The sequence below is a fragment of the Cydia amplana genome, chromosome 1, assembly GCF_948474715.1.
Source record: "Cydia amplana chromosome 1, ilCydAmpl1.1, whole genome shotgun sequence".
Taxonomy (NCBI): Eukaryota; Metazoa; Arthropoda; class Insecta; order Lepidoptera; family Tortricidae; genus Cydia; species Cydia amplana.
In genome coordinates this window covers 4,200,059-4,225,974 of record NC_086069.1, presented here as the reverse complement: position 1 = coordinate 4,225,974, position 25,916 = coordinate 4,200,059, and the positions used below count along the sequence as shown (strand labels likewise).

Sequence of the window (25,916 nt, the reverse complement as noted above, 5' to 3'; positions counted from 1 at the left end):
TGTTTTAGTGGGTTAGCGAGCCTGTTTACGATCGGATTCCTCTGGAGCGATTATGCCGCCATTAGTTACATAAGCGGCCGGGGCTCGCCGTAATTAAACCATTTGCCTTATTATCGATATTGCCATAAAATTATTTTCTGAGATAGCAATTTATCCCGTAATAGCCACTCGAGATCTGTGCTGAACTTTCTGTAAGCAAGTTGAAGGTGGAACTACTTTCAATAAATCCGATAACAATCGGGATAAGTTTATTTTGGATTAGATCATCACGCATAAGATACAAAATCATTATACCTACTTACATGAAGATACTACTTTCGTTTTCTTTTTCAGTACCAATTAACCCCATCATTTGGAACTTCTATCTTTTTGGTGCTATTGTGATACGGCTGACAGTAAGTACCGCTCTCCAACGGTCCCCTGTATGAAATGAAGTACAAGTCCTACGTAATTGTTAAGTCGGAATTTGTTTACTTGCGCGGCATTCACAAGGAACGTTAAGGCCGTGCATCGAAAAATAACAGGATCTTAGAAAGGTGGCAGTGGCTAGCCCCGGAAACAAACAGTAGTGATTTTCGGATATATGTTTCTTGACTATATGATAAGACATTTCGTAGTAGTCGAAACACGAATGCTTAAAATTTTCTCGATAGAAAATAAATCCAAACTTACGTGTTCATTTTTCGGTTTTAGCTTCGTGCAACTAGAAAACACATCCATATCCAGCACAATCCACCTTACAGCAAAGGTTTTCATCTCGTCTTAACTTTCAAAGAACTAAATATTAACTTATTATCCTTTACCGATGGATTTATTATCGATTTTTGATTTTATGAATTCAACAGCAAACGCCCATTTTACGCAGTTCGGTTTCTCTTTCTGTCATGCGTCAAAGTCATAAATGCATCCTTTATGCCAGTAATGTTAGATGGCCGTCGTGCCTCAAAGAGGTAAGACCTATGTCACTTCGCGCAGCGCTCCGAATTACGTAAAATTTTAATATCCAATAAACGTTGAGTCGTAACTCCATTGAGTAGTAACGGAATCGGAGGTAAACCTATGATGGTGCCTTCTTACAGGCCTATACGTTACGCATGTGTGCGTGTTTGCTTAGCTACGTCATGCTACGTCGAAATCTATACTCTTTGTCAGTTACAACGGGTTAGGAAATTTCGACAGATATTGAAATGTATCGGTAGCTGTTTGGTATTTAGCCATCAGAATCTAACCGTAACTTTTTGCTTTATTTTTGTTTGAAAATAAAATATCTATAAGAATATATTTTTTGCTTTTTTTCTATTGTAATGATAAAAATAAATCTAGTATGTTTCATGCTCAAATAATTTAAAATAATTGAATAAATATTAAAAACTAATTGATATTATTCGTTTTAATTATTATATTATTAAGTTTGTTTGAATAAAATATTTTATTTCAATAATACGAAAAGTTATTATATTTAAGTACCACTAAAAAAGGTCTCTACTTACAAAAACTCACTTGCACGGGCCGGGGTTCGAACCCGTGACCTCCGGTTTGAAAGTCGCACGCCACTACAATTTCACATAAGTAATTTACAATGACATGTGATACCGTGGGAAAAGTGAATATTACAATGTACTGTGTTACTATCATTTTATAGTTTATTTTGGCTTGACAAGGAGGAATGAGAAAAACGTGCAGAGCGAGAGGATTAAATCTCAGTGTCCCTTTCTTAAAGTAGCCAATCCTAATTATGACATCTGTTTTGATATTAATTCTTTGAACATAATTTGTCGATGTTCTTTTTTATATCATCGAGAAAGATTTTTATTAAAAAAATGTGTTGAATTTATATGTTTTATTTATGTTTTTTTGGCATAAATTTCATTACTTTTGACAAATTTTGATTGTGATGACAAACGATTTGATGTGATGTGTGAAACGAACCATGTGATCAACGATTTATCTAATAAAACTTCATTTAGTCGAAAAAAATTGTTGTCTACTACCGGGTGGAAAAAAATTATGGGCCCTGGAGGGAAAGTGCCTTAAAACCTTAAGTTTGCTCATTTTACTTAAATGAAACATTATTGTTTTTTAAAGAAACAACTGCATTCAAAGATTTTTGAAGTGAAAACTTCTTTAGCGGCGCTAGGCACTTTATGAGGTGGGGAAAAAATGATAAACTCGAGACAGCGTAAGGCGATCATGTGACCGTAAGGTTTAGATGGCATTTAAATCAATAAAGAAAAACTCAATGACATTACATGAAAAAGGTTATAATCTTGTACGGGCTGAAATACGAGGATCTCACAGTATTATAACTTTATATCACTCAAATATAATTCAATAAAGCTACATCTTGATGAAATCGCTAATAAAAGTGAACTCTAGTACTGGTGAATAAAACTCAAAATATCATGACCAAATATATTTAGACGCGAGGTTTGCAAGGTAACTTTACAATTTCTATTCGAATTTTAAACAATTAACGCTATAAATTTGAATTTCGAATTTTAAACAAGCTCACTGACCAGCAATTTCGGAACCAAAAGTTTTCAATAGAAAGGAGGATGGGTCAATTATACATAGTGCTGCAGACATTTTGGACTAGTCATTGAGTTTTCACTTCTGTCGGCACTCCCGGAATGCAACACGTTGTTTTTTTTAAATTCGCTTAGTCGCGCCTGGGAATCGAACCTACTTTTTCCACACTGTATAAAAGAACACAAATGCTTTTCTTCTGGTAACTTAAATGTTCTATCTATCTTGGTGATATGTCAATGCAATCAAATAATCTGAAAAAATAATAATAACCCAATTTATGAATTCCGTTCCTTCAGAAAAATGCGAAATGTACGTACAATTTTTAGGGATATCGTACTTTTCCCAGAGACAAATTTAGTTGGCTAAGACACATTTTCACTGATTTGGGGTCTGTACTAAAAATCTAACATAATATGATAAGGACTTAATCGTTTTAAGCTCAAGAGTGAGTTTTTCTAAAGCTTTTTCTAAAAATTATGTCTTTATTAACGTTAGGAGTGCACTGCAGCATGTTAAATGTATGCCAAAATGTCAAGGGAGAGAACAATAAATTAAGTTTAAATTCCACTTCCACTCATCAGCAAAGTGATATAAGTATATCAGCAGTTTAAAGTTATTTTTTATATCACAAAATTAGCGCATCAAAAAAATCAAAGTGCATAGAAAAAAAGTCTCCTGAGTCATAATAAAATTGATGTCTCTTGGGTCACCAGAAAAGTCACCAGGGAGAACGATGACCCAAATCACATTTAAAAGAAAATGTAAATTTTGTGTACTACCTACGAACATTTTTCAAAAAACTATGTTTTTATAACATATTAGACCCAGGATAGATCTAATACCTCTTTTCGTACCCCGGATAAAATGGTCGGCGACTAAAAAAGTAACTGAAACGTTACGTTATTAGGTTCACGATGCCGCGTTGTACCCTTGCCTTCGTTGCGATATGTTTGGTAAGTCAGGAGACTTAAAAAATGAGCCATGATTTTGGGACATATTAACAAATATTTTTTTGAATATATGTATATTAATTTTAGCGGACTTTAATAATTTACCAGTTAAATTAGATGTAAATACCTTTTTAGTTAATCGTTAATATGATATATTAGTAGCAGTAAAACACTTTATTGTACAAAAAGACACATAAAACATGAAAAAAAAACACATCCTTCGTATATGGTAGAATATATTTTTCACACTTATAAGTAAAAACCAAAACCGATACGCGATTGGGATACGCTCTTTTTGTATGGGATAAAAAAAAATTCTCCTGGGTCACCAAGAAAAATCGACATATTAAAATAATTCAGTTCGTTTTTAAGTTCTAGTCAGATTGACTTTTTGGTTATTTGAGATAAATTACAATAACGCTTAGATTTGAAAAACATGATTTTCTATTTTGTTGCGATCGACCCGGGTAATAAAAATACGGCGAATTTGAACTTTTGTTTGTTGTCGTTGTAAAATGTATTAAAAAATAATGTAGACACCCCTGACAATTGAAATTCAAAATTATCCAGAAAAAGCGGCCAAGTGCGAGTCGGACTCGCCCATGAAGGGTTCCGTATTTAGGGGATTTATGACGTATTAAAAAAAAACTACTTACTAGATCTTGTTCAAACCAATTTTCGGTGGAAGTTTGCATGGTAATGTACATCATATATTTTTTTTAGTTTTATCATTCTCTTATTTTAGAAGTTACAGGGGGGGGGGACACACATTTTACCACTTTGGAAGTGTCTCTTGAGTTTCAGTTGTTCTAAGTATGGGAAACCCCCAAAAAAAAAATTTTCTATTTTTGTGTGAAAATATAATGCGGTTCACAGAATACATCTACTTACCAAGTTTCAACAGTATAGTTCTTATAGTTTCGGAAAAAAGTGACTGTGACATACGGACGGACAGACAGACATGACGAATCTATAAGGGTTCCGTTTTTTGCCATTTGGCTACGGAACCCTAAAAATGACTGTTTCAAAAAGGCACCCTGTATTCCTTACATACCTAAATAATCTCTTATTCAATAAAACATATAATTACTAAACACTGTGATTTATTTCAAATAAATGCAAATCGATCGGATAAAAGATATTAATACCTACCTATACAACAATGAATACGAGTACAGTCAGCTGCAATAATATGTTACACACCGAAGGCCGTTTTGCGGTAGATCATGTTAGATCTTATTTGTAGAGCCATAAGAGCGTGTCACATATTTTTGCGGCCGTCGAAGAGTAACATATTATTGCAGGTGACTGTACCTATGAAAAATTCGAGGGTTAAAAAGCATTTCAACCAAAGCATTTATAATAATAACGACCATGGACGCCTGCAACCCCAGGGTTATTGTAACCCCATAACAATAAGGTTGAAATTTGCATTTAGTGACCGCAAAGTCAGGTGAGCGTAATCAAGTAAATCTGTTTTCATCATATTTTATCAAAAATAATCTCTTTTCTGTTCTTGTGCTATTTTCTTATTATCAATACTCTTAACTTATATGCTATATACGCTGCTGCTTCTATGATGTTAACATCTTCCAAAACAACAATAAATATGCAGGTTTATGAATTAATTATTTTATTGTTTGCTATTATGAACAAGTAACAACGCCATCTGTTTCAATTTTTTCCGAATTTAAGTTTCTGGCCGACCGCAGCGACCACGTATAATGGTAGTTAACTTCTGTAACGTTAGATGGTGCTAAAAGGTCACACAAACTTCACGTGCGGCGCGAAGCGTTTCCATGTGTGCGTGTTAGCGGGGAGGGAAGAACTAGCGGGCGTGGTTTACGAAGCGCCAGACGCGGCTGCAGTAGGCCCTTAATTCGTATGGGAACGAGGGGCGCCGCGCAAGGCAGCGCCATCTGTCGGGCGGCCGCGCTGCGCGGACCGGATGCCCGACCAGTTTGGAGACACCGAACACCTGCAGCACAACCGCCACCGCACCAGCGCGTTTGTTTTGATGAAACGTATACTGTGAATCTTCTTGGAAATTTTGCAGTGCATAATATTCTTTTGTATATCTTTTTTCAACATTTTCCATGGCATCTGCAGTAACAACAAATCTAACGACGAATTTTAACTATTGGAATGGCAAAGTACCGTCAAACTACGTCAACTATTTGTTGTTCAATTCCTTTAACTCCTTTAAGATAACTTGTTTTATCTACATCTCAGCTGTAGCATGAGAAACGTCGAGTCCACTCGACTGTTTCATTAAAAAATCTCATTAAATTGGTCCAAGGAAATGGTCTGCGTGTCCGGGCCGGAAACGTCGGCCACAATGGCAATCTCCACACGTTTCGCGCAGAACACTATGTTAAATTAAACGAGAAATTCCACTTCGTTTAATAACGTGATTAAAACTTTTAGCTCTCGGCGGTTGACTTTACTAAAAGTGTAGAAAATTTATTGTGTTGTGAAAAAATCTTTCCCGCAGGCCAGATATAAGTAAACATTACGTCAATATCACAGTGTTTGAAAGACGTGGACATGGAAATGTCTTTATATCTGTATAATTGTTTGGTCATTACTGTTTACTAGCAACATGCTGGGTCAACTTCCGATACACAATCACTACTCCCGCATTACCATTTCCCTTACATGTTACATGTAGGGTTGCCAGATAGTCGGGATTCGGCGGGATTCTCCCGATTTTTAGCATGTGTTCCCGATTCCCGACAAAGTGAATATTGTCCCGAAAAACAGCTTCACGTTATAAAACAATAATTTCAAGTTCCGAACTGTCGTTGAGCGAGCGAGCGACCCGCGTCGAGCCCGTCAGCGCGCGCGCCCCGGCGCGCGTGGCGAGATTGGGCAGAGCAGCTGACGTAGTGCCAATAATGTAAAATATCGTTGTTTTTAATACAATTAATTTAATTTGAATGCTATTTTTTCCCGACTTAAGGCCCAAAATCCCGAAAAATTTATATTTTTTCCCGATAATAGCGCCTTTCGATCTGGCAACCCTAGTTACATGACATTATGCACTTGTAGGGCGGCTCACATGCAAGACAATGCACGGCCATTACGTAAGTTAAGTAACGAAACTGAACGTCACTGATCAATGGCATCTCGCTCTCGTCACTGACCCACATTACTCGACCATTATACGATTACAATACGCGGACGTATTAGGCAGCGCAGACTCACTTTAGACGCATGCTTCTTGAGTGGGTGATCTACATACATGCGCAAGTAAGGCCGAATAACCACGGCCGAATTCATATTAGCTCAAGCGATCCACTTTTCCCTGCAAATTATTGGCTTCATTATATCAGCTGGATAACTTCTTGAGGTAACTAATAACTAAAGTTTACTTAAGTATGTAACAGTTTTTACACAATAAGTATCAAATGGTCACGTTATAGGTACATAATTAAATTCCTCTCTCAGTTGCTTTTGAGTAGGTATTGTGCTGTTTTTTCTTCCCTTACTCACTACACACTACAAAACAAGTGTGTGCAATTTACAATATTTACATACAAAATGAACTACTCATTACTCTTTTGAATGTATTAAGAGTGGAGTTTAAATTAAAATTATGTATTAATGTTAATTATATATAGTTGATTAAGTCGATATCATATCGTTGTAACAATTTGTTAGATAGATAAGGAAAAAATAAGCACAAATGAGACAGGACAAAAACACCGCTGACATAGACCTTGGCCGGTGTCAACAACTTAGATAAGGTATTTAATTCAATGTCGAGCGCTAGTCAGTTCCCTGTTAATGACAGATAATTATTTATAGCATCGAAAAGTTAAATGAGGCATTCGTGACATTAGAGTGGGAGTGCGTGTCCCAGTGTCGATGTAGGCCACTGCCAAGGTCGAATGTTTAATATAAAGTCTGGCGTCGGAACATTAAAATGGTCGGCCTCCTCCCGGCCCCCCTGTCCCGGCGGCCGCAATCGTTGCACTCTTTATTTATTATCTGGCGGCATCCCCCACTCACGAACGCCTCCGGCCCTCGGTACTTACTTATACAATATATGTATATAGGTACAGCACAACAAAGTAAGAGCCGCTATCGGGACGACCCGGCCGTAACAACCGTCTGAGCCAGCCGATGAACAGCTGACACGACGTCTAGTCACAGCTCTACTTTGATAGGATTTGCCTAATAGTCTTATGCGCTGCGTAGCATTGTTAAAACCCTTATTCCTGCTACAATGTTCGTGAATAATACTGACGCATTCAAATGTATATTTTTATTGGTGATCTAAAGTAGCAGACGACTGCGAGACGAATTTGTTTTGACGCTTTAGTAGGGTAATATATACTTATGCAAATTACACGGGCTACATAAATCCGCGAGGATCGGTCGATGCGAGACGCAGAGCGCAATCTCGAGAAACTTGGAACTCTCACTTTCGAGCAAGAAACGCTTGGATGCTTGCTAACAGGCACGTGCTTACAAGTACAACGGCAATATAAATACACAACAACTGCACAAAACAAAGATGGATGCCGGGTGACGTGACATTGACCCAAACGCGGCTATGAAATCGGAATGTGTTGAATGGAAGAATATCTATCCGTCTAATACATATAAACATCGTACACATTACAACACACCACGCGGTAATTATCAAATCGTCTGGTATACGTAGGGGTTTCCCCGTTGGATCACCGCCAACCGGAAGGGGCCATCTGTAAATATATTCCGAATAATAATGCGTACAAAACCGTGTGGAAATTTGATAGACCGTTTTTGAGATACTTCATTTGTATCGTCTATTTCATATTATAAAATATTATGTACCTGAACAAAACATACCTTAGTGCTGTAACTTCTGTAGTCGTAAATAAGTATAATAACTAATAAAAACTTTGAGGTTACCCCGCATCTACAATAGGTACTTAATTCATTCACCCTTTAGTCACCTTGGTGTATACAAAGCCGTATATGGTAGTTATAATATTCAACTCTATTGGCGGGTATTAAAGTTCAAATTTAAACAAATGTGACATGCAGTTAAAGGGTTAAGCGCGGAAATATGATAAATAAATAGTACCTCATATCCTCCTATTACTTAAAGCGTAGTTTGCATTAGATGCGTATCAGTACGGCATGGGAAAGCAATTGTTTATGAATCCGTTTCAGCTGACGTGCCGTCGCAGTCACCCGTGGCTCGCAATAAAAACGGCTCGTTTTGATGCTTCGCAGAACGCGGTGTTCGGCATGGTCTGCCACTAGGTATGCATGAGTCGTTTGCAGGCTTGGTCACGGAGCGGCCGTAAGACCAGGCGAGTCCGCGCCGGCCATACATGACATCATTCAACTGTGGCGTATTGCAGTGTTCTTTGAAAGTTATACAAAGTAAATACTTAAATAGTCAGAGAGAGATTTGTATATGAAATAGTTATACTGTTTCGATGACTACGAGGATATGTAACTACGAGCACATCGTACCAAAACGTCTACATTTTACTTAAATACCAAAATGAGCATCGATCATGATCACTGCTTGTGTGACAGGATTGACGAGAATCGATTACAAACTTGGCCGAATCGACCAAAAACGTGAAATACGAATGTACATGTACGTACCGAGGTAATTCTAACGAGCCTAAGCTCAATTGACGAAGCATTGTCTCACAGTAGACAAGGCATAGGGGCGGCCACGCTCTCCAACTCCAACATCAGCTTAGCTCAATGGTGCCAATACAAAGTATGAAACATTTCAGCTCGGTCGCCTTTATTGCCAAACTCGTGCATCAGAAACTGGTTACACCCTACCCTACTAAGTGGTGTAAGTGGTTAAATAAAAGCTTGTAAAAATGAGTTGTCCGAGACGATACCATATTCAACAAAAAGTTGAACGCCGTATGTCTCGCCGCAGGGACATAGTACTCGCATTGGGAGCAGAGGAACAATGGGATTAGGTACCTAATAGTCGGTGATGGCGGTCGCGAAACGTCACCAACGAGCCGGTGATTGATGGTCGCGACATCGTTGCGTCACGCCACTTGGGGTCGCGGGGTCAATGCCGTCATGAGCGATTACCTATAGGTAACTAGTCCTTTAGGCCGATCTTTATGTTGACCTTCGTACGTCATAAATTTGGGTAGCTCGGGAGGCGACGATTAAATTATACGAGTATGTTAGCCAACAGCCATACGAGCCCCCAGCACGTGGCACGTAACGTAGCAAGCGGTTATTGTGGCCTACACGGGTGTCACATATGCGTTAATGGCGTATAAGAACTTGCTTTGAGTCTGTATTAACAACTTCAGCGATAAAGTACTTGCTCAGGTGATTTTACCACGAGTATAACAAAATGCTACATAGTGATGTTATTATTATAAATATTATAATATAAGCAACGTTCTTCAGTAAGGTAACGGATGAAGTTTCATTTCTGCTGGTAAGTACAATAAATCAAAAAAGCGGCCAAGTGCGAGTCGGACTCGCCCATGAAGGGTTCCGTATTTAGGCGATTTATGACGTATAAAAAAAAACTACTTACTAGATCTCGTTCAAACCAATTTTCGGTGGAAGTTTACTTGGTAATCTACATCATATATTTTTTTTAGTTTTATCATTCTCTTATTTTAGAAGTTACAGGGGGGGGGGGACACATTTTACCACTTTGGAAGTGTCTCTCGCGCAAACTATTCAGTTTAAATTTTTGAGTTTCAGTTCGAAGTATGGGGAACCCCAAAAATTTGTTTTTTTTCTATTTTTGTGTAAAAATCTTAATGCGGTTCACAGAATACATCTACTTACCAAGTTTCAACAGTATAGTTCTTATAGTTTCGGAGAAAAGTGGCTGTGACATACGGACGGACAGACAGACGGACAGACGGACAGACGGACGGACAGACAGACAGACAGACAGACATGACGAATCTATAAGGGTTCCGTTTTTTGCCATTTGGCTACGGAACCCTAAAAATCGTATCTATGTACGTTACTTTAGTAAATCACGGTACGGTAACAACTGTTTACAGTTTATGAAAATTGATAAACAAGATGGGGTGGTCCTGGGTTACGACCTTACGACTAGAGATGCCACGAATATTCGGCAACTATTCGGTATTCGGCCTATTCGGCCACTTTGCCGAATATACGGTATTCGGCCGAAGGTTGCCTACTATTCGGCCGGTATACCGAATATCTGTTGCACCTACTTAAAAAGAAAAATAGCATAATAAAAATAACCAAAAACTATGTATATATTTAGAATGTGTTCTTGGAAAGTTGTTAAATACGAAGACCCTTTTTTGAGCATTTGTTGATTAAAAAAACTTATTTTTACCATGAGTCTGTTTTGTTTGACTCTATTCATTAATAATGCTGTTCTACAAAAATATATCTTAGCTAACGTCATCTAACGTTGAGCTTTGTTAGCGATCAGTTTTCATAATAATTGTGACTCAAAATGTTCGCATGTCATGCCGAATATTCGGTATTCGGCCGAGAGAGGGGCCGAATATTCGGTATTCGGCCAAAACCACTATTCGGGGCATCTCTACTTACGACCGCCCGGAACGGTGTGGGCTTGCGACCCCGTAGAGCCGCTGCCGTAAGCGCCACGGCCGTTTTACGACGACTCGACATCCGTACTCGACTGAAATAATAACGACCCACTCTTTCTCAATAAAGTTTGTTTGGGTACTTCCTATTGATGAATTTAGAAAGGATGCCAGACAAATTTTTGCTGCGATAATAGCCGAAGTCAGTACTTGGTAGTTTTTTTTTTATCGAACTGTATTAAAATTAAAATCGATAGTCCCACAGTGCCTTGTTGTTCATATTACAAGTAATGTTCTCTAATAGGGTCAATAATTCAAAATCTTTGGACTGAGCACGACAGCCAAAGTGAACAAAATACAGTTTATTATTCTTTAACTAGATTGCATGAACATACACAATTTAAAAATATATCAAATGTATTTTCGAAGTTCGAAAAGGGCAACTTTACTGCAAACAAACTCTGATCTAATATCCCATAAAAAGAACACGGCGATAAAACCAATAGCCCTACATTATTTAAAAGGTTAAGTAAACTAACCAAAGGAAAGCGGTAAATTTTATCAGCTGACATTTAATTGGAAGTTTTCTTTATCTGGTCATATAGTCGTAACTTTATATCTGACACATCGTGCCGGTGATCGTGAATTTTTAAGACTGCCGTGAAGTATTTATAGCACGCCCGGATTTCGCTTAATGTGAAATGAAAATAAAAACCCTAAAAAGAATTAATTAGGGCTGTAGTAAAAGTCACAATTGGGCTTAAATTTATAGTGCTTGCAATGAGAAGTAGGTATGTTAATATCGTTGGGTGGAAATTACAGCGATGTCCGATGCAGTTAAAAGTAAATGCGGCGGCCGAACCGACACGCGGGGCTCACGGAGGAGAAACAGACTAACTAACTAACTACCCGAATACGAAACATTTTGCAAGCGTCTATTTTGCTTTCTCTATTTTTTTGCCATTTGGATTTTTTAAATAGGCTAGAATTTTTGCAAGATCAGTTGTTTTGAATTTGATAGTTTGTGCATACCTACCTATCCTACCTATACAGACAACCATCACATCAAGCTTTATGACTTTATGATATCAACGTGTAAAAAAGTAGACAAAATTCTATAAGTGACTACTACCATTTTTAAAAGACAAGAAAGTCCGTAAGGAACGAGGATGATGTTTGGATTAATCAAGCAATTATATTCTTGCGAGACTTCGAACAGAAAAAAACTGCAAAAATACTTTACTACCCACAGAGTATTATTTGCCTACTTATTTTTCACAAAAATAGCGCGCACGAATTTTTGCTCTACAGAAGCAATTAATTCCAAACTCTGGTCGTAAGTTATGACATACTATCCGAGAAGAAATATAGCCTCGCAGAAGTTGAGAAGGTGCGGTTGCGTATCAGAGCCGTATCGTACGGTCCGGTTTACGGCCTCGTTACCGGCTGTATCGTTTTTACGGCGCGATTAAAGTGCCCGGCGCCGGCACAGCTACGGCGCAGTGATTGGGGTAAATCTTTTTATTGTGTACCCTACTGCCAAACGGACCGTCACCTCTTTGCATAGGAAAGCCGTATGCGCATAATAGGTACCTGAACAGCGTGTTTTGCAAAGGTGTTTCGTTTCTGGAGTATTAAAGTTATTGCTTGACATACAATATGTATTATTTACATGTACTTAACTCTTTGAGTATATAGCCTATGGAGATGTGATAACGTAAACTCTTCGAACAAATTTTTTCGCCACTTTAAGCGGGGGGGCGAGGTAAACACCTACAGCACACCACCAAAAGATAAGTAACTCAACAGACACAGATTTTGCTGTTGCGACAAACGCACACTACAAAAAAATTCAACACATCAAAAATTACACGCACACAGACAGAGTTTTCACATAACTATGCAGCATACATACGAACATGATAGTGATGGGTCACATCTGAAGAATGAGTCAAATCAGTTTGATGAATGAACTGAATTGTCTCATATAATTATTTATTATAAAATTGTAAAAGTGAAAATTCTGTACATTGAAGATTTAGTAGGTAGTCAATAAAATGATTGTTTGTATGTATGGCTGTCTGTATTTATGTGTCTTTGTGTCTTAGCCAGCACGCACAGCTAAACTGTGGAATGAACTGTCGCCCGCGGGTTTTCCGGGCCGATACATAGGTAAAGATATCGTCCCATAGAAAATTTTAAATTCGCGCCTTTTTTTACTGACATTATTTGCTTGATCATCTATATTAAACAAACTGCCGTGATTGAATGAATGAATGATTCATTCAATCATTCAAATGTTGAGTCGCTTTTTTGACTTTGTCACATCCCTTAAGACCAATTCGTCCCCGTACCACTGTATTCATGTTTACATTTTTCTGTCGTTTATGTATCGCAACGGTTTTTTCTTTAATTGGAGATTGTGCTTCAATATACATTTAATAGTTAGTATAAATACTTATTTATGATAGGAAACGCGATCTTGTTGCGAATTTGAGCTATCAGATCGCCTTTTACATGATAATACTGCACAAGTCACCATTTTTTAAGAGAAGTGTCTCGCGACACGGAACGATGCAAAATGGCGGTGAAGCGACTTCAAGTAGTTTTATATAACGTGTTTGAACAGTTGACCAATGTACTTTGCCGGAGGGGGTCGCCCGTGTATCACATCTCCATAGGCTATATACTCAAAGACTTAACTAGTTTGATGTAGTGGTCCAATCATTCCGCTTATTTAACATAGAGGTACCTACATCGCTATTCTCAAATCTTAAAACTGTTCCACGTTGCAAAAACTTAGGTCGCCGATAGAAGCGACGAGTACAGCAGTGGATAAAACCATTACATATTAAGTTTGGAATTATGATATTGTGAAAGGACGGATTAAAAACGACAGCATATAATTTAATCAATACCACGCTGATGTTACATTACAATAAATGAAAAACATGAAAATGCTTTATCTGTTTTGTGAACCGCATAAATTATTAAAACGCAGCACGTTTTCGAGCGCATTTTGTCGGAGCGCGGCCTCGCGGCGCATTATCGAAATCTCACCGCAATAATTACATTCGGCCAAACGCGGCCACTCTGTCCATCTGGACCAACTGCATCGATATAAAAGTGGACATGTTGCCGACCGATACATAATAATGTGGCTCTGAACATGTTTAATTAATAGTTCATGTTGATCGAGTCAGATAGGTATTGGATTTTTTATGTTATTTACAACGTTCAGTTCCATCTCAATTATGAATAAATAAATATGTATTCGCTGCGTAATTACAAAACACTAATTGAACACCAAACATTTTGAAAATTGAATAGGAACGAATAATCCGCATGTTTTTATGTAACAGATAAATGTATTATTCAATATGTTTCATTACTGAAACTAATTTCGGTTGAAATAAGTTATAAATTCGGTTTAAATGATAAATTTTCCATACAATATGTACCTATCCAAATGTCCTTACACGGACATGAGGACCATGTTGAACTGGCCAAAAAAAGGGAACTCAACTTTCAGTTTTTTTTTCCGTTTCATTAAGTCGAAAGGGCCAGGGCCCTTTACAAATAAATGAAAAACGTCAAAAGGTAACTAGCAATGACAACACCGCGAGCGTACAAAACAGGCACAAAATTCAGATCAAAAACAAACAGGCTGCGTAGGCTGCTTACGCGACTTTGGGCCGGCCCGGGGCGCGCCCGGGCGGATTATATAGCACCCTCAGCTTATTCAATTAAAAACGGAACTCGCGCGCTTTACTATTCGCAATTTTGGAGGAAGAGCTCATGTTCCCCAAATGAAATTTGTGTTTGGGGCGGTCGTGAACGGAGGAAGGCTCGCGACAATTCGCGAAGTGCTATCGCTTTTTATCGGTAGCATCACAGCTCGGGCTGCTAGTTTCAAATTAAAGGTATAAAACAAACAGTAAATAACTTAGGGGATAGACTATAAGGATTCAAGAATTCGTGCTGGGCTGCTGGGCTTACTTAACATTTTCCTATAAAAAGATGATTATTGAGGATAAAACCCTTCGATCTTGTTCAAAGTAATGAATGGACCATGAACCTATAATATTACGGACAGAGTTTCGCTTACAACACAACTGTGCCGTTTGCCGTCAGACGAATCGAAACGTCATTGAAGTAAACATGTCGAAGAAAAATATAAAATATGCCGGCATGCGTAGTTAAATCCTGCTAGAATTGTACCGATCGAAAGAAAAAAAGTCACGGAATAACTTTTCATACTTAAGTTTATCAATTAGTACGTAAAATCACGATAATTTGTTGTTTATAAATTATCAAACTGCAAAACAGGAGTGTGACCAGTAACATGAATAGGGTAATTTCCCGAAAGTAGGGTAATTGATACCCTTCTTATTAAATGTATTAATGTATCATTTAGGTAAATGGTTAAATTATTGATTGTGCATTTCAAACTAGGTCGGTATGGTAATTTCCCGATACTAAGGAGATTAGACGCTTACATGCATGTTTGATAGTTAACGTTTGTTTGTTATGTATTATAATTTTTTTGTTGAACCAGATATGTTTCAAGTTAAATGTATAAATTAAAAAAACATGACGAACTGATTTCATTACGATGCTAAATATCATTAGGTATTGAAAATAATGTTTGCACAAAGTAATTGTGCAATATTGCGCATTTTCAAGACCTATAAAATCAGATACGTACACACCTTTTTTATTGTCTAACGTAAAACTGTCCTAATTTTTTTATTTGAAAACAAGGACGATATTAAAAATAATTGTTTCACCATTAGGGGAGAATTTGTGTTACATGGTAACACTCGTCTACACGCACACATTCAAACCGTCCGCCATTGCAGTGTCACAGTTTGTCTTAGCTGACAGTCCGTCCGTAATATTCTAGTTCCATGGAATGGACAAACTATTTACACGACTGCTCAAACAAAAAGAATGTATTGTTTTCAGCGTTCATGTTTGTATGTATCTATCTATCTATCTAATACCTTTAAACGAACAATTCTTGTTTATTTATTTATATATATATATATATATTTCGGGGATCTCGGAAACGGCTCTAACGATTTCCATGAAATTTACTATATGGGGGTTTTTGGGGGCGAAAAATGGATCTAGCTAGGTCTTATCTCTGGGAAAAGGCGCATTTTCGAGTTTTTATGTTTTCCGAGCGAAGCTCGGTCACCCAGATATTTTATTAAAAATGTAAAACTTATTCAAGAAACTACGATAATGTATTTAAATTATAAGGTTTCGTAGTAATATTTTTACGTAACAACAATCCAGAGATAAGGACGCGTCTCGTGTCAACCCTTAGCAATTTAGCAGACAGGGATGGAGGTCTCCATCAGAAAGTTGGGCGGCCTGAGGACCCGCCAGCCGGCTGCGATGGCTCACTAGATAAAGATATTTTGTTTGCGGCGCAAATTGTCGATGCCGCGTTTCGGAGGTTAAGGGCTATACAAAAATCACGAGGAGGGATCACGAGTGGTTTGTATTTTGTTTTTTCATGTCAATGGGTAAAGTGTTACTTTGTTGGAAATGTCGGCCGTGGCGCCACGCTCGCCGGATCGCACCGTCGCCTGATTACGTTCGCTGGTGCCGTCATTCATTTGCGTCCCGCCCCACTCAATCTCGTTTGTTATGAGCGTGCACCGGGCTGGCCTGCCTCTCGCTTTTTACATTTGAATATTACGCATTACTTTTATACGTTCTTACATAAGTAAGGTTTCCAGCAGAGCATTATTATGCTCGCGCAAATCGCAAGGCGTAAAAATGGTGCCCAACCGGCTCCCATTTTATAATTTAGCCGGCTAGTATGCACTAGCGACCCGCCCCGGCTTCGCACGGGTTAACAAATTATACATAAGCCTTCCTCTTGAATCACTCTTATCTATTAAAAGCGGCCAAGTGCGAGTCGGACTCGCCCATGAAGGGTTCCGTATTTAGGCGATTTATGACGTATAAAAAAAAACTACTTACTAGATCTCGTTCAAACCAATTTTCGGTGGAAGTTTACATGGTAATGTACATCATATATTTTTTTTAGTTTTATCATTCTCTTATTTTAGAAGTTACGGGGGGGGGGGACACACATTTTACCACTTTGGAAGTGTCTCTCGCGCAAGCTATTCAGTTTAGAAAAAAATGATATTAGAAACCTAAATATCATTTTTGAAGACCTATCCATAGATACCCCACACGTATGGGTTTGATGAAAAAAAAATTTTTGAGTTTCAGTTCGAAGTATGGGGAACCCCAAAAATTTATTGTTTTTTTTTCTATTTTTGTGTGAAAATCTTAATGCGGTTCACAGAATACATCTACTTACCAAGTTTGAACAGTATAGTTCTTATAGTTTCGGAGAAAAGTGGCTGTGACATACGGACGGACAGACAGACGGACAGACAGACAGACAGACATGACGAATCTATAAGGGTTCCGTTTTTTGCCATTTGGCTACGGAACCCTAAAAACCGCATCAAAATCCGTTGCGTAGTTTTAAAGATCTAAGCATACATAGGGACAGACAGACAGCGGGAAGCGACTTTGTTTTATTCTATGTAGTGATTATGCTGTATAATAATATCAGTTAACATTTACTCAATAACCTCATTTCAAATATGAGATACGTTAGCAGCGCAACACCACATTCTACCTGAATATATGACTGCTGGTTACATTACACAGTAATCCCAACGCAAACTGCATTGTTAACTCCAACGTTAAGGCATTGTATAATCGTAGTATATTGTTTCCCATTCGGGCGCGACGCGGTAATGCCCGCGATTATGAATGATATTGTAAAAGGACATTTGTATAAAGCACTCCCCTCGGCGCCTATTCCTCTTGAGCCGGCACATTAGACCCGTCATTCAGGGAGCCTGGAGTTGCATAAATAAATAACTTGAATTAAAACCCTTCGCGTTCCTTGCGAGCGGCAGCAGAAGCGGTGAATAATTTTCTTAGCTTTTGTTGAATATGTATATGTATTGTGCGCAAAATATATATCGAATTTGTCAAAAGAATAATACTTTATTTCTAAAATGATTATCTTTGAAATATGTAAGTATGTACTTCGATAATATGACTATGAAATACATTTTTAGCCCACCCCTTAGCAAAACAAGACGCTAATCAAATACAAAATAGGGGCATAAAAATCCTAACATCGTATCTAAAAATCGCACTTGAAATAATCAAAGAGCAAAATAAAAAATACGGACAGGATCTGTTGTTGGGCGCTACAATAGATAGCGAGGGGACTCGGGACGGTCATTACAAAAAGCGCCACATCGTACGGGCCCGGGTTTAATAATTCCACTCATTTGGGCCCCCGGCCCGGCCCCGAGACAATGCCGCCCGCCTAACGGTATCAATCAACATCAAACAGGCTCGCGTACAAGCACACAAGTTGTAGGGTTGAAAGATACTGACAAAAAGACTAAAGAGGAAGAGGGAGATTAGGTCAGCTGTTGCTGAAGAGATTGTGTAGGTATCTGTTTGGCAACTGTACAATGTTGACATTATATAATTACTAAGATTTTAGTAACGGGTGCGATATTGGCTAGATCTTTACATAGAAAGTTGTATTAGGTATTCGAGCTAGACATCTTGATACCGTTTCGATACTTTTGTATTCGATTTTTTTTTAAATCGAACTTTAGTTAGCCAGTCAAAAACAAATGTAAATTTAGACTAAAAATCCTAGTTGCAAACTATGTACCTACATTAACCGTGATGCCGACCGTGCATTCTGATAATGTCTGACCTGACATTACTAACTGTCCGTCAGGGCGTGTGACAACCCTTAACGAATATGTCACTGTCGCCGGCAATACTTTTATCGCATAGGTCGCAACGCAATGCACGCAAGCGGCACCAGGGGCGCGCCCGCCGGCTAAATGAACTCTCCCGTCACCCGTCCGACACAGCCATCACTTTGATCCGCTCCAAATGAAATGGCCAAATGAATAGCTGCAGCACAAATAGACAGCCGATCAACAAAACCACTCTGCTCCTCCTAACTTAATCAAACTTTCATTCATGTTACCAACGCGCAAAGGTGCTTCGATTTCCTCCAGGTACAATAAGGAAATTGCTTTCATTTCGCGAATAAAAACAATAGCGGCCTATGTAAATAATATTATTTACGGCGCAAGGTTTTCGTTTTAAACGGAGCGTCGTGGAGCGAGACACAATTTAGCAAACAAGCTTATTGTGAAGTGAGTCCGCTTGCTAACTCGGAATATGGAGTGTCAGTCCGCAAATAGAGCCCGGCCCGGCTCCGCTCATATTCACAGGCCCACATGTGCTGTGCGCTAATGAAGACGCGGCGTTTACGATTATTTTTATTCATAACCGTTCCGTTTGCAGTACGGCTTCCGCACGTGTGAGACGGCGAGGCGGTGGTAATTACCGACCACTACCATGAATATTACGCTTGTAATGATCTCATTAATCAGTTAATGCGGCATCTTTATCATATTCTGCTGAAATTCATATTATTAATGTAGGTGCTTATATATTTTAAAACGACGTGTAAAATAATAAAGAGGCAACATTGTTCGCGGAATGTTACTGGCACTAAACGCCACGAGAAGACTACTTTAGCATTAACTACGTAGGTACGTGGTGCACTAAGTATAGCGCTTTACTTGATTGTTTGCGTACGTGACTCTAGACGGTACGTTACTCAGCCATTAGCGTACATCACTCTTGTCCTACGTTGCTAATTCAATACAGAATTGCTTCGTTATTTGCATTCCAATGGGATAGAAAACATGTTTAATCAGTTAAAGTCCAGCCAGAAACTCTCGACTAACTACACTATCTCTGCAAGTGACTTGGTGTTTACGCAGAAGGTATTTTATTCGATATTAGCACGCGCCTGATAGCTTTTTAATAAGCGGTTCCGTGACTCATCGGCTGCATGTCGTCGTTGATTGATTGCGGAGAAGTCTTATACAACGCTGTACAGATAAATTCAAACGCTAACGGATAGCTAAAGATGGTTTTTGAATTAAAATGCACGATTACTAACAACACGAACATTAAAATAAAAAAGCTTAGCTAATAATTATATAATTGCTAGTAGATAATTGATTTGTCTGCTGTTCGTTTACTTCATTGACTTTGCTCATGAAACAGGTTTTAAAAATACCTCCGTAATATAAAGATTACTCTCGGTGACTTGACAGGTTATTAATGAAGCTCCTACAAGTAAAAATAGTATTAATAAATTACTTACCGAATCAGGATCGTGTGCGTTTGGTGTGGACGGCTGAGGTGGCCTCGGCGGAGGTGGGTAACCCTGTGAAAGTAAAACATAAATAATAAACATGACAAAATAAAATCGTTCTATTTAAACAACAATATTTTATAAGTAATCATTTACCATTTAGAACATATTATTACTTGTTAATAGTTACTCCCTTTAAATTTGTCATATCTTAGTCACCAAATGTTTGAATGCTCAGTGGAACAATATTACAAGTGACAAAATGTCATGTCAAATAAATGTAAGACCGGTGTCAGGCATACAATCTCAAGAGATTGTAGTCGGCAACTCAGTTAAGCGACTAATTGAAAACGGCGGCGGGCTTCTACGAAACTATTCCTTTCCACTCCCATCTGCCTTTATGAGAGATATTTTAAAATGTTACTCGACCCGAGAATTCTTGGAACGGACGCGGAGAATACTATAAGAGATATACTACTTAAGCCACTAGGAATAACTTTACGTTCTCGAGCTACATTACAGGAAGATAAAAGATGTTTGCGATTGAATTAAAACGTTTTGTAAAATAACACCGCCGTTATTTTAGCAAAGGCCGTTTTAAAACCAACGCAAAAACGGTCTCGCCATAAAAGTAAAACTGTCGTCGTTTTAAGTGTCCAATCGTTTCGATTCATGTTAAGCGTTTAAACGACAGCCGAACTAAGTCGAAACTCAATTTATCCCGTTACATTGAATAACAAAAACAAGTTCGTGCTTACATCGGAGGGAAGAAAGAAATGAGTCTCGAATGCGCCAAAGCGAAACGTAGTTATTTTGTCGACAATTTACTTTGTCGTCCACAGGCAACCCTCATTATCCCCGTCTGTGTGGCAAGTCAAACTTGATCATAGCTTTTCCTTTAGCCTTAATGAATGAATGCTTTAAATGTGTCGACATTAACTAATGATAGAACTAGTAAATGTATGTCCTATTATTGTCTTGTATTTTGTTTTTATGAATTGCATTACATTAGTAGTTTATGTGACTGCTACATAATGAGAGGCATTAAAATACGAGTGTGGGTTTAAGAAACGAACGTTAGTGAGTTTCTTAAAAGGATCACACGAGTATTTTAATGCCTAATTATGTAAGTACAGTTACATACACTACTTTATCTAAACACATACTTAAAACTAACTAAAAGATAAACTGTACGTCAAATGGCGGTGAATGAAAACTTTTTTCACGCATGTCACACATCCGTAGTTTTTTTTAATTCCTAGACAAAAGAATGAAGTCCCTATTCTCATGTCACTCGAGATCAAATATCGTGCGGTTTATATTAAAAAACATACTAAATTGACGTTTCGTATCGATAACTGTTTTAATATGTATTGATACTAGAATAGAGGCCCACTTGAGTTTTGACTGCTGTTCCAAATTTAAACTCATAACGATACAAAAAATTTGTAACGTTATAAGTACTTATAACATTACAGTACAAATTTTCCTACTACCACAGATAAGAAAGTTCTCATAGTAAAATTGGTTGTAATAAAGCTTGTGTAAGCTTCGTTTGGAGTTTATTTATAATAATAAACAAATTATGGGTGGGTGTGAACAAATTTAGTTAATTTACCTTCGTTTTATTTAATATTTTGATTAAAATAAAATACGGGTAGATCTGAACGAAGCAATGTGATGCTACCTTCCTTTAATATTTTTTTATCGGTCACCGGGATATAAATACAGCTCGGTCATTCTGAGGGAGCTCACTTCTTGTTTGGTGTTCAACGAATTCACAAGGTAACTCTGTTATCGTATTTTGTAATAAAATATAGGTACTTGTTATTCTCAGTTCTGTGAAATAAAAGGTAATTATGTTAAATCGAGTATTGAGTATGATTTATTTCCTTTTCTTAAAATCAAATGCTTTTAGTTCAGAAGTGGGAGTTCGACTTTGTACAACTGGACGGAAACACAATTGATTCATTATGCCTTGCCTAAATTAGGTGGTGTCGCAAAAGTCTGGTACCAAGGTTTAACTTCACTTAACTACACTTGGCCAGAATGGAAAGAAAAGTTAACAAAAACATTTCCCACCGTTCAAAATTACGCGCAACTCTTACATGAAATGTTGGACAGAAAAGTAAGGCATAATGAAACACTTGAGCAATACTTTTATCATAAAATTAATTTACTTAACAGATGTGGAATAACAGACAAACGAGCTGTAGATTGTATCATATACGGGCTAGACGATAAAGGGATTAGATTAGGAGCCCAGGCCGGTAAATTTAATGAGCCAGAAGAGTTGTTAGCATACCTAAAGTCTATAAAAGTTGAGGATTCAAAGGATAGGCGTTTCCCACTCATTAAGAAATCGAATGAACCACAAAAAGACAATGCGCGTTTTAATACTATTAAATGTTTTAACTGCAATGAGGTTGGTCACCCGAGTTTCAAATGTCCAAAACCCTTGATAACGTGTACTGTGTGCAAACGATTAGGTCATCAGAGTATTAATTGCAGGCGGTTAGCCAAAACAAACAACGAAAGCAATAAAAATAGTCAGGCAGAACAGTCTGTGTTAGAAGTCAAATTTGCCGGAGAAGCAAACAAGAAGTATGTTCTTCCTATATTAGTTAATGACAAACCGAAGATGTGCTATGTAGATTTAGGGTGTCAACCTACTTTGATAAGGCATAGTGATTTTCTAGAATTGGGTATAAGTCATTCAACGGATAATTTGCAGTTTTTAAAGGGATTTGGCGATGGCTATATACAACCTATGGGTAGATGCACCTTACAATTGCAGGTACAGTCGGTTAAAGCCTCGATTGAAGTATTAATAGTGCCAGATCATTTGTTAAAGTATCCTATATTACTCGGACATACTTTTACGGAGCGAGATGGTTTAATAATCATCAAAACGCATGAGAAATTAATTTTGCAACAATTACCTTCGATGAAACAAGATATTGAAGAGATTAAATTAAAATTAAATGTAAGTTCTGAAGTAACTATTCAGAGTATGGATATGGTACCTATCGAGGCTGAGTCTGATTTTACTTGCAAGGTGTATGTGCACGAATCTATAAGAAATATTGGCACGAATAAATATTGTATTTTACCTGGTCTCTATTCTTTGGTAAATGGAAAAGGGTGTGTTATGGTGGTGAATTTAAACTCTTTACCGGTTGTTTTTTGTAAAGGGCAGTTATTGGCTAGAGCTTGTGTTTTTGAAGAAAAAAATTGCGCTGAAGTTAATAAAATAGATATAGAGGACAATAAAATCATCACAGATAGTTTGGAGACAGAATTAAATTTGGAAAATCACAATAAATTAGAGCTGTTATTACAAAAGTACAAAGATTGTTTCTCGTTCAGTTTGAAGGATTTAGGTTTGACTAATTTAAATGAAATGACAATTACGCTTAAAGATAATACTCCAGTGGTTTATAGACCTTATAGGTTAGCATACTCAGAAAGAGACAAAGTAAAACAAATGATTAAGGAAATGTTGGATTGTGGCATCATAACTGAATCCACTTCATCTTATGCTAGTCCTATATTATTAGTACAAAAAAAACAGGTGACCAGCGACTTTGTGTAGATTATAGGGCCTTAAATTCAAAAACCATTAAAGAACACTACCCTTTGCCAAGAATAGAAGACCAGATAGATCAGTTAGGGGGATATGATTATTTTATTACCCTCGATCTTGCATCAGGGTATTACCAAATACCAATCGCTCCAGGCTCGCAGGATAAGACTTCGTTTGTCACCCCTGACGGTCAGTACCAATTTACGCGTATGCCGTTCGGGTTGGCAAATGCGCCGTCTGTGTTCCAAAAAACTATAAATACTATGCTCAAGGACCTCAAAAATAAAGAAGCTTTTGCATTTATGGACAACATAATTATCCCAGCTCATAGCGTTGAACAAGGAATGGAGCGATTGGAAATGGTTTTAAAATTGATTAGAGAGGCGGGCCTAACATTAAAGTTATCAAAATGTAAGTTCTTCTGTAGGACTATCGATTACTTAGGATTTGAGATAAACAAAGAAGGTGTAAGGCCAGGATTAAGTAAAACTGATGCTGTACAGAATTTCAAGCGACCAGTAAATCAACATGAAATTCGACAATTTATAGGCTTGGCGAGCTTTTTCCGTCGTTTCGTTAAGAACTTTGCTATAATTGCCAACCCCTTAACTAGTTTATTAAAAAAAGATGTCAAATGGGAGTGGGGTAAGGAGCAAGAAAATGCGTTTAATTCACTAAAAACAGAACTAATTAAAAGACCTATTCTTGCTCTTTACAATCCTAAGGCTATCACTCAAATTCACACTGATGCTTGTAAGAGCGGCATCGCTGGGATATTGTTGCAACAGGACGACCAAGGTAGATGGCGTGCAGTGTCGTATTATAGTAGACAAACAACCCCGGAAGAACAGAAATATCATTCTTTCGAATTAGAGACCCTGGCGGTGATCGCATCTTTGAATAGGTTTAGAGTGTATGTGTTAGGTATACAATTTACCATAGTAACGGACTGTAGTGCATTGCGTACTACCTTATCAAAGAGAGATATGATACCTCGTATTAGCAGATGGTGGTTACAGTTGCAGGAATACGATTGTAGCATTGAATACAGGCCAGGGAATCGCATGAGTCATGTTGACGCATTAAGTCGCAATGCTGTTCCAATGTTAGAAGAGCCCGAGCCTGTGTTCGATGTACTATTAGTAGAGACTGAAGATTGGTTAACCACAATACAAGGAACTGACGAGGAAGTTAAGCGAATTAAGCGCACTTTAGAAGACCCTGAATCTCCCAAAGTTGTAGACATCCATAAAAATTATCAAATTAAAAATGGAAAGGTGTATAGAGTCATAGACGGTCAATTAAAATGGTTAGTACCTAAAGGGGTTAGGTGGCAATTACTTAAGAAAAATCATGACGAACTTGGTCATTTTGGAGTTGAAAAGACTCTAGATAAGATAAAAGCTCTATACTGGTTTCCCAAAATGAACAAGTTCGTCAAAAAGTATGTACAGTCATGTCTAGAGTGCTCTTATTACAAAACCCCAGCAGGCAAGCGACAGGGAATGCTTCACCCAATACCAAAAGTAGATCAGCCCTTTCACACGGTACACTTAGATCACCTAGGGCCATTTATTAAGAGCAAGTCGAAAAACGCTTATCTCTTAGTTTTGGTAGATGCTTATACTAAATATTCATGTTTATATGCGGTAAGAAATACCAAAACGCGAACGACCATAAAGGTTCTTAATCATTTTATGAGCTATTTTGGTATACCTAGCCGTTTGATTAGTGACAGGGGAACTTCATTCACAAGCAAAGGTTTCAAGCAGTTCGTATCAGCGTTAGGTATTAGACATGTTTTAAATGCAGTGGCTACACCGAGAGCGAACGGTCAAGTGGAGAGGTACAACCGAACCATATTGGCGTCGCTCTCGGTCTAGAACCACGATCATAACGAGAATGAATGGGATAAGCATCTAGAAGAAATACAGCTAGGACTTAATACCACATTAAATAAGGCAATAGGCAAAAGTCCGGCTGAGGTACTTTTTGGAACTAGACTGAGAACAAAGGGTGATGATTAGTAGCTTCATTAATTGATCAAGAGA

The 25,916-nt window shown here is 37.8% G+C and overlaps 1 protein-coding gene across 1 annotated transcript in view; it reads right to left on the bottom strand.

The window, feature by feature from the left end:
• The window catches only part of LOC134647199 (trithorax group protein osa-like), a 136,843-nt gene that overhangs the window by 58,584 nt on the left and 52,343 nt on the right, over window positions 1–25,916 (bottom strand). Inside the window, exon 4 of the mRNA XM_063505064.1 lies at window positions 20,289–20,351. Within this exon, the coding sequence (XP_063361134.1) occupies window positions 20,289–20,351 (63 nt within the window). The remainder of the gene's footprint in view (window positions 1–20,288; window positions 20,352–25,916) is intronic.